The sequence below is a fragment of the Pristiophorus japonicus genome, unplaced genomic scaffold (genome assembly GCF_044704955.1).
Source record: "Pristiophorus japonicus isolate sPriJap1 unplaced genomic scaffold, sPriJap1.hap1 HAP1_SCAFFOLD_3393, whole genome shotgun sequence".
NCBI lineage: Eukaryota > Metazoa > Chordata > Chondrichthyes > Pristiophoridae > Pristiophorus > Pristiophorus japonicus.
In genome coordinates, this window is record NW_027253209.1 from 4370 (window position 1) to 14681 (window position 10312).

At 52.4% G+C, this 10312-nt stretch overlaps 1 protein-coding gene across 1 annotated transcript; it reads right to left on the reverse strand.

Annotated features, from left to right (window-relative positions):
• Positions 1 to 1148: 1148 nt before the first annotated feature.
• LOC139250044 (trafficking protein particle complex subunit 1-like) lies at positions 1149 to 8664 on the reverse strand. The gene is made up of 4 exons (XM_070872607.1): positions 8566 to 8664; positions 6097 to 6167; positions 2629 to 2767; positions 1149 to 1611 (listed from the first exon to the last, which is right to left on the reverse strand). The coding sequence occupies exons 1-4, from the start codon at positions 8662 to 8664 to the stop codon at positions 1483 to 1485; spliced, it is 438 nt and encodes a 145-aa protein (XP_070728708.1). The 3' UTR covers positions 1149 to 1482.
• Positions 8665 to 10312: the final 1648 nt, after the last annotated feature.

Consider the following 10312-nt stretch of genomic DNA (forward strand, 5'->3'; position numbering starts at 1 on the left):
AGATTTATGTGCTCAAGTCCCTGGAGTGGGATTTGAACCCAAAACCCTCTGACTCAGAGGTGAGGGTGCTATGCACTGAGCCACAGCTGATGATTATTTATCTCTCCAGGTTTTGGGAGACCATTCTCCAATTCCCGGGGACTCCGGGGGAATGGTGGAGGGTCAAGAACCCTGCAGCAGCCCAGACCCCCGCCCTTGCTGGATGACATGGCTCAAATTAAGACCCAGAGGCTGGCGCCAACAGGTTAATCCCAGTTTTACTCTTCAAAAAGCTGCTGGCCGGCACAGTTGAGAGAGGGGCCGATGATTTGTGGGGAGAATTCCCTGGTCACGGTTGCCAAGCGGGCTGGCAAACCCGCTGCTCCCGTTTATTGCTGCGTGGCCAGAGTCTCACCCCCTGAGCCTTTCCAGCATCTACAAGACACAAGTCAGGAGTGTGATGGAACACTCCCCACTTGCCTGGATGAGTTGCAGCTCCAACAACACTCGAGAAGCTCGACACCATCCAGGACAAAGCAGCCACTTGATCGACACGCTACCCACCACCTTCAACACTCACTCCCTCCACCACCTTCAACACTCACTCCCTCCACCACCTTCAACACTCACTCCCTCCACCACCTTCAACACTCACTCCCTCCACCACCGGTGCCCCCTGGCTGCAGTGTGCAGCATCTACAAGATGCACTGCAGCAACTCGCCAAGGCTTCTTCGGCAGCACCTCCCAAACCCGCGACCTCTACCACCTAGAAGGACAAGGGCAGCAGGCCCATGGGAACACCACCACCTCCACGTTCCCCTCCCAGTCACACACCATCCCGACTGGGAAATATATCGGCCGTTCCTTCATCGTCGCTGGGTCACAATCCTGGAACTCCCTCCCTAACAGCACTGTGGGAGCACCTTCACCACACGGACTGCAGCGGTTCAAGAAGGCGGCTCACCACCACCTTCTCAAGGGGCAATTAGGGGGATGGGCAATAAATGCCGGCCTTGGCCAGCGACGCCCACATCCCAGGAACTAATTTGTAAAAAAACAATCTCACAAAGTGGCCACCTAGGGGCCTTAAGGCAAGGACTCCCGGAGAGGACAGAAGCACGGGTTAGCGCTGAACATCATTCACACACAGCAATTTGGAGAAAGACACTTGTCCTTTGACGTAGTCAGTTTTATTTTATAATTTAAAGGGGCAACGAAAACAGTTCTCTAAATCCGAAACCAAAGACAGATTGAGTCCTCTTCACCAACCATTGGCAGAGCACAGTCATGGTTAACTGCAGTACAACGGCAAAGCTGAGATAGTAAAGGCCAGAGGGGGGGGGGGGGTGGGGAGGAGCAGGGGGATGAAGCAATGCAGTTCGGAATCGGAAAGGGAGCAGGAATTCGGCAGAGGATAGAAGCGATGGTGCGGGTTCCCCCTGGTGAAGCAATGCAGTTTCTCGAGGACCAGCGCGGGCGGGAGCCAGACCAGGACCCCGAGCTCAGCCCGCGCGCGCAGAGAAGAACGGGAGGCCGCGGACAAAGTTGTCGAGTTTGGCTCGGAACAGTTCGCTCTGGATGGGTTCGTTCATGCTGCACAGGGGGTTCTTCACCACCAGCTCAACAAAGATCTAGGAGAGAGCAGAAAACACAGTGAGATCCCAGCCTGTAACTCACTCCCGGCTATCTGTTATTGTATATATAAACCCCCCGAACCCCTCGATTAGATCCCAGCCTGTAACTCACTCCCAGGTATCTGTTATTCTATATATAAACCCCCCCGAACCCCTCGATTAGATTCCCGCCTGTAACTCACTCCCGGGTATCTGTTATTCTATATATAACCCCCCCGAACCCCTCGATTAGATCCCAGCCTGTAACTCACTCCCGGCTATCTGTTATTCTATATATAAACCCCCCGAACACCTCGATTAGATCCCAGCCTGTAACTCACTCCCGGCTATCTGTTATTCTATATATAAACCCCCCGAACCCCTCGATTAGATCCCAGCCTGTAACTCACTCCCGGGTATCTGTTATTCTATATATAAACCCCACCGAACCCCTCGATTAGATTCCAGCCTGTAACTCACTCCCGGGTATCTGTTATTGTATATATAAACCCCCCGAACCCCTCGATTAGATTCCAGCCTATAACTCACTCCCGGGTATCTGTTATTCTACATATAAACCCCCCCGAACCCCTCGATTAGATTCCAGCCTGTAACTCACTCCCGGGTATCTGTTATTCTATATATAAACCCCCCGATTAGATTCCAGCGTATAACGCACTCCCAAGTATGCAACCTTCCCTCAGTACTGCCCCTCCGACAGTGCAGTGCTCCCTCAGTACTGACCCTCCGACAGTGCGGCGGCACTCCCTCAGTACTGCCCCTCCGACAGTGCGGGGCTCAGGCATTGGGAATGTCAGCCTGGATTACGTGCTCAAGAAGCTGGAGTGCGGCTCGAACTCACGACCTACTGTCTCGCTGAGTGCTAGCCACTGAGCCACGGCTTATGCTTGTGGCAGAGGAGACCAGGGATATAGGAGCGGAAAGTACATGCGGGACCATTGCTTTACAGAGATAGGGAGGGGCGAGGCCAGAGAGCAACCTGTGGGTGAGGTTGAGGATTTGGAAAGTACTTACTGTACTGTAGATCTGACTGAGAACGTCCCTGATGTTTCCGACACCCAGGTCCGTGTTCATGACGATTTTAATGCCTGTTGCCGTCTCATAATAATGCAGCTTGTACTTGCTTGTTTGAAAGGACAGGAAACCATCGCGACTGTTTGAATATGTTAAAGAAAATACATTTATATAGCGCCTTTCACCACCTCAGGACATTCCAATGCGCTTTACAACCAATGAAGTACTTTTTTTTTTTAAGTGTACGCACTGTTGTAATTGGGAAACGTGACAGACATTTTGTGCACAGCAAGCTCCCACAAACAGCAATGTGATAATGACGAGATCATCTGGTTTTTAGTGTTATTGGTTGAGGGCCACTCTCCGACAGTGCGGCGCTCCCTCCGTACCGCCCCTCCGACAGTGCGGCGCTCCCTCTGTACCGCCCCTCCGACAGTGCGGCGCTCCCTCCGTACCGCCCCTCCGACAGTGCGGCGCTCCCTCCGTACCGCCCCTCCGACAGTGCGGCGCTCCCTCCGTGCTGCCCCTCCGACAGTGCGGCGCTCCCTCAGTACTGCCCCTCCGACAGTGCGGCGCTCCCTCAGTACTGCCCCTCCGACAGTGCGGCGCTCCCTCAGTACTGCCCCTCCGACAGTGCGGCGCTCCCTCAGTACTGCCCCTCCGACAGTGCGGCGCTCCCTCAGTACTGCCCCTCCGACAGTGCGGCGCTCCCTCAGTATTGCCCCTCCGACAGTGCGGCGCTCCCTCAGTACTGCCCCTCCCTCGGTACTGCCCCTCCGACAGTGCGGCGCTCCCTCAGTACTGCCCCTCCGACAGTGCGGCGCTCCCTCAGTACTGCCCCTCCCTCGGTACTGCCCCTCCGACAGTGCGGCGCTCCCTCAGTACTGCCCCTCCGACAGTGCGGCGCTCCCTCAGTACTGCCCCTCCGACAGTGCGGCGCTCCCTCGGTACTGCCCCTCCGACAGTGCGGCGCTCCCTCAGTACTGCCCCTCCCTCGGTACTGCCCCTCCGACAGTGCGGCGCTCCCTAAGCACTGCACTGGAAATGTCAGCCTACATTATGTGCTCGAGTCTCTGGAGTGGGACTTGAACCCACGACTACCTGACCCAGAGGCGAGAGCGCGCAACCCACTGGGGGAGAAACAGGAGATGGAATGGGACTTGCCGCACTGTTGCACATTCCCCACCTCCTCCGCACAATAACTCAGCACCACACCTCTGGTTGATGGGACAGTGTAGAGGGAGCTTTACTCTGTATCTAACCCCCTGTACCTGCCCTGGGAGTGTTTGATGGGACAGTGTAGAGGGAGCTTTACTCTGTATCTAATCCCGTGCTGTACCTGCCCTGGGAGTGTTTGATGGGACAGTGTAGAGGGAGCTTTACTCTGTATCTAACCCGTGCTGTACCTGCCCTGGGAGTGTTTGATGGGACAGTGTAGAGGGAGCTTTACTCTGTATCTAATCCCGTGCTGTACCTGCCCTGGGAGTGTTTGATGGGACAGTGTAGAGAGAGCTTCCATCATCATCAGGAGCAGTCCCTCGGAATCGAGGAGGATTGCTTCCACTCCCAAAGTGAGTACTTTGATGGCTGAACAGTTCGATACGAGAGCCACAGATCCTGTTACAGATAGGTCAGACATACGTCGGGGGAAGGGGTGGGTGGGACAGGTTTGCCGCGTGCTCCTCCGCTGCCTGCGCTTGGCCTCTTCATGCTCCTTGCGTCGAGACTCGAAGAGCTCAACGCCCTCCCGGATGCACTTTCTCCACCTCGGGCGGTCTGCGGCCAGGGTCTCCCAGGTGTCAGTGGTGATGTCGCACTTTACCAGGGAGGCTTTGAGGGTGTCCTTATAACGTTTCTGCTGTCCTCCTTTGGCTCGTTTACCATGAAGGAGCTCCGCATAAACCATTTGCTCAGGGAGTCTCGTATCTGGCATGCGAACTATGTGGCCTGCCCAGCGAAGCTGATCGAGTGTGGTCAGTGCTTCAATACTGGGGATGTTGGCCTGGTCGAGGACACTGATGTTGGTGTGCCTGTCCTCCCAGGGGATTTGCAGGATCTTGCGGAGACATCGCTGGTGACATAATCTCCAGCGACTTGAGGTGCCTTCTATACATCGCCCATGCCTCAGACCCATACAGGAGGGCGGGTATTACTACAGCTCTGTAGACGATGAGTTTGTGGTAGATTTGAGGGCCTGGTCTTCAAACACTCTTTTCCTCAGATGGCCGAAGGCTGCACTGGAGGCGATGCTGAATCTCCGCATCAACGTCTGCCTTTGTTGATGAGGCTCCCGAGATGTGGGAAATGGTCCACGTTGTCCAGAGCCACGCCGTGGATCTTGATGATTGGAGGCCAGTGCTGTGCGGCGATGACAGGCTGGTGAAGGACCTTTGTCTTACGGGTGTTAAGCGTAAGGCCCATTCTTTCATATGCCTCAATGAATACATTGACTATATCCTGGAGTTCAGCCTCTGAATGTACAGGCATAGTCTGGGGTGATCTTGGACCTGGCCTGGAGGTGGCGTAGGTTAAACAGCTTCCCACTAGTTCTGTAGTTTAATTCCACTCCAGCGGGGAGCTTGTGAGTTGTGAGGTGGAGCATGGCGGCGAGGAAGATTGAGAAGAGGATTGGAGCGATAACGCAGCCCTGTTTGACCCCGGTCCGGACCTGGATTGGGTCTGTAATGGATCCGTTGGTAAGGATCACGGCCTGCATATCATCGTGAAGCAGGTGAAGGATGTTGACAAACTTTTGGGGGCATCCGAAACAGAGGAGGACGCTCCATAGACACTCACGGTTGACAGTGTCAAAGGCCTTTGTAAGATCGAAAAAGGCCATTTATAAGGGCTGGCGCTGCATCTAACCCCCTGTACCTGCCCTGGGACTGTTTGATGGGACAGTGTCGAGGGAGCTTTACTCTGTATCTAACCCCCTGTACCTGCCCTGGGAGTGTTTGATGGGACAGTGGAGAGGGAGCTTTACACTGTATCTAACCCCCTGTACCTGCCCTGGGAGTGTTTGATGGGACAGTGTAGAGGGAGCTTTACTCTGTATCTAACCCCGTGCTGTACCTGCCCTGGGAGTGTTTGATGGGACAGTGTAGAGGGAGCTTTACTCTGTATCTAACCCCGTGCTGTACCTGCCCTGGGAGTGTTTGATGGGACAGTGTAGAGGGAGCTTTACTCTGTATCTAACCCCCTGTACCTGCCCTGGGAGTGTTTGATGGGACAGTGTAGAGGGAACTTTACTCTGTATCTAACCCCCTGTACCTGCCCTGGGAGTGTTTGATGGGACAGTTTGGAGGGAGCTTTACTCTGTATCTAACCCCATGCACTACCTGCCCCGTCACTGACAGCAAAGAGTGGAAACCTATTAAGCGTGCAGTACTTGTACGGGTCACCCTATCCCAGTAGCTGATGTGTTGTCAGGTTTGCCATAGCTTCACAGGACGTGGCAGCAAAGGATACAAATCGACGGGAGACATCTTGTTGACGAAGGATCGGATAGAGAAAAGCATTCCGTACATCAGCTGGTATTCCTGGAGGGCACAAACATCGCAGTCACTCGGAGAAGCACATAGACTGCCTTCTACATCAGAAATAGGAGCAAGAGTTGGCCATATGGCCCCTCGAGCCTGCTCCGCCATTCAATATCATGGATGATCTGATCATGGACTCAGCTCCCCATAACCCTTCACTCCCTTATCGTTCCAAAATCTGTCTATTTCCGCCTTAAATATATTCAATGACCCAGCCTCCACAGCTCTCTGGGGCAGAGAATTCCACAGATTCACGGCCCACAGAGAAGAAATTCCTCCTCATCTCTGTCTTAAATGCGCGACCCCTTATTCTGAGACTATGCCCCCTAGTTCGAGATTCCCCGAGGGGAAACATCCTCTCTGCATCTACCCTGTCAAACCCCCTCAGAATCTTATACGTTTCAATAAGATCACCTCTCATTCTTCTAAACTCATGAGTACAGGCCCAACCTGCTCAACCTTTCTTCAGAGAAGGTTCACCAGGCTTATGAACTGCCTCCAATGCAAGTATATCCCTCCTTAAATAAGGAAACCAAAACTGTACGCAGTACTCCAGGTGTGGCCTCACCAATACCCTGTACAGTTGTAGCAAATCTTCTCTGCTTTTATACTCCATCCCCCTTGCAATAAAGGCCAACATTCCATTTGCCTTACTGATTACTTGCTGTACCTGCATGCTAACTTTTTGTGTTTCATGTACAAGGATCCCCAGGTCCCTCTGTACTGCAGCATTTTGTAATCTCTCCCAATTTAAGTAATAACTTGCTTTATTATTTTTCCTACCAAAGTGGATAACCTCACTATTATGATAGTTACTTTCCAAATCTCAAGCACGAATCCCCTTTGTACGAATTCCCTCAAGATATGGGGCAAGGACATCACTGATGAGGGACCCTTGTACGAAATTCATCCAGGTCTGGCGTCTTTTGTCTTCCTACAATTTTTAAAAAAATTATTCGTTCACGGGATGTGGGCGTCGCTGGCCAGGCCGGCATTTATTACCCATCCCTAATTGCCCCTTGAGAAGGTGGTGGTGAGCCGCCTTCTTGAACCGCTGCAGTCCGTGTGGTGAAGGTGTTTCCACAGTGCTGACTTTGTCGGAGCGGTTTGGTACTGAGGCTCGCTGGGCCATTCCAGAGGGTCAGTTAATGGTCAGCCACATTGCTGTGGGTCTGGAGTCACCGATCGGCCAGGCCGGGTAAGGGCGGCAGATTTCCTTCCCTAAAGGGGTATTCGTGAACGAGATGGGTTTTTCCGACCATCCGGTAGTTTCATGGCCGCCATTACTGATACTGTTTTTTTTAATTCCAGATTTATTTAACTAACTGAATTTAAATTCCCCAGCTGCCGCGGTGGGAGTTGAACCACAGTAGGGTAACAATTGATTCACAGCGTGCAATGGGAACAGAGTCACACAATGAAAGGTTAAATGGAGATTCAGCTTGTAATTGTCACAACAAACAAAAATTCATTTAAATTAGTATTTGCTGACGATCGTCACAAACTCCTGGCCGAATGGCTTGTTCTGTGCTGTGGATTCGACGTAATGCACAGCACAGGAAGAGGCCACTGGGCCCCACCGCTCCGTGCCGGGGTTTATGCTCCACACCAGCCCCCTCCCACCCCTCTTCATTTCACCATATCTTTCTATTCCTTTCCCCCTCGTATGTTTATCCAGCTTCCCTTTAAATGATTCGATGCTATTCGCCTCAACCCCTCCCTGTGGGAGCGAGTTTCACATTCTCACCCCTCTCGGGGGGGGGATGAAAGCAGCAAGCAAGATCATAGAACCATAGGGGCCACCCATTTAAAACTGAGATGAGGAGGAATTTCTTCTCTGAGGGTTGTAAATCTGTGGAATTCGCTGCCTCAGAGAGCTGTGGAAGCTGGGTCATTGAATAAATTTAAGACAGAGACAGACAGTTTCTTAACCGATAAGGGGATAAGGGGTTATGGGGAGGGGGCGGGGAAGTGGACCTGAGTCCATGATCGAATCAGCCATGATCGTATTAAATGGTGGAGCAGGCTCGAGGGGCCGAATGACCGACTCCTGCTCCTATTTCTTATGTTATCAAAATTTACGGCATGGAAGAAGGCTAGTTTGTCCCAACGTGTTCACGCCGGCCGACAAATCCCACTCTCCAGCTCTGGGTCCGTAGCCCTGTGGGTTACGGCACTTCAGGTGCACATCCAAGTACTTTTTAAATGTGGTGAGGGTTTCTGCCTCTACCACCCTTTCGGGCAGTGAATTCCAGACCCCCACCACCCTCTGGGTGAAGAAATTTCCCCCCAAATCCCCACATCCCACGAACAAGAAAAAGTCAGGCAGGCAGCTGTGGCACCCCGGACAAGAGTCGGTATGTTCACAGGGGGATAATCCAAGAGGTGCACTACTCACTTGATCCCTCGAGATGCCGGCATTTTTTTTCCGATTCCACTCGCTGTAATGGAGACAGACTCCATTCCGATCGAAGATGTACAGATTATGAACCGTCATCTGATGGGAAATATCGCATAAAGTCAAAGCACGAAGACATAATCAAATGTGGTTTACAGGACAGTAATGGCCAACAAGCTCGACGACAACAACCTGCATTTATATAGCGCCTTTAACGTAATAAAACACCCCATGGCACTTTACAGCAGTGTTCTAGCACAAAACAGATAAATTTGACACCGAGCCACACAAGTAGAAATTAGCACAGATGACCAAAAGCTAGGCTAAAGAGGTCAGTTTTAAGGGGTGGCTTGAAGGAGGAGAGAGAGGCGGAGAGGTTTAGGGAGGGAGTTCCAGAGCTTGGGGCCCAGGCAACAGAAGGCACGGCCACCGATGGTGGAGCGATTATAATCAGGGATGGTCAGGAGGGCAGAATTAGAGGAGCGCAGATATCTCGGGGGGTTGTGGGGCTGGAGGAGATTACAGAGATAGGGAGGGGCGAGGGCCATGGAGGTATTTGTAAACAAGGATGGGAATTTTGAAATCGAGGCGTTGCTTAACCGGGAGTCAGTGTAGGTCAGCGAGCACAGGGGGTGATGGGTGAGCGGGACTGGGTGCGAGCTAGGACAAGGGGCAGTGAGCACAGGGGCTGATGGGTGAGTGGGACTGGGTGCGAGCTAGGACAAGGGGCAGTGAGCACAGGGGGTGATGGGTGAGCGGGACTCGGTGCGAGTTAGGACACGGGGCAGCGAGCACAGGGGGTGATGGGTGAGCGGGACTGGGTGCGAGTTAGGACACGGGGCAGCGAGCACAGGGGGTGATGGGTGAGTGGGACTGGGTGCGAGTTAGGACACGGGGCAGCCGAGATTTGGATCACCTCAAGTTTATGTAGGGTAGAATGTGGGAGGCCGGCCAGGACTGCGTTGGAATAGTCAAGTCTGGAGGGGACAAAGGCGTGGACATGGGACAGACTGTTGATAGCCAGTGATCCTTGGTGTCAAATACATACGTGACCACCTCCAAGAGTTGAAATTAAGGCTCATTGCATTGCCTTCTCTAAACCAGTGGCTATAAACTATCATCTCCCACAGTCTGCCATTCCTCTTATAATCAAAACCCACAGCTAGACAAATACTTTTTGATTAACCCCTTTCCTGCTCCTCAAACCTTGAGCTGTCCTGAATGAAGTTTTGGAACAGTCCTCCCAGATCAGACCCTCTCCACCACTCCCACTCCCACCCCTATTAGCACACCAGGGCACACCTCATCTGCTAAAGAGCAATTAAAATACTTGCATGCCAATTAATCGGTTAATTGTAAGTCAGAAATGGGTCCCAGCTGAGCGGAGAGGATGGGCGGTTGTCCTTGGTAGCTCCCCCTTCCTTTTTATAGGGGGCACTTGTAAACTTTATGATTTTATTGCCCCAAAAAAATCACAAAAAAAACAAAAAAAGTTAAAAAAAAAAGGGCAGTTGAAAAATGTTTGGAGTGTCCCCCAGATTGGGGGGCATTTGACTTAATTGGTTAATTTTGTCTCCTATTAAAAGAGTTGTCCAGGGTAGCCCTCCCACTATTTGTCGGGGACTTGGCTTGGAGGGTGGTGCACGGAGCAGTCCCGTGCAATAAATTTTTAAGTTAGTTCACGGGGTCCCAGGACGCCTGCAATTTCTGCGGTCTGGAAGAGTCCGTGTTCCACGTTTTTATTGAA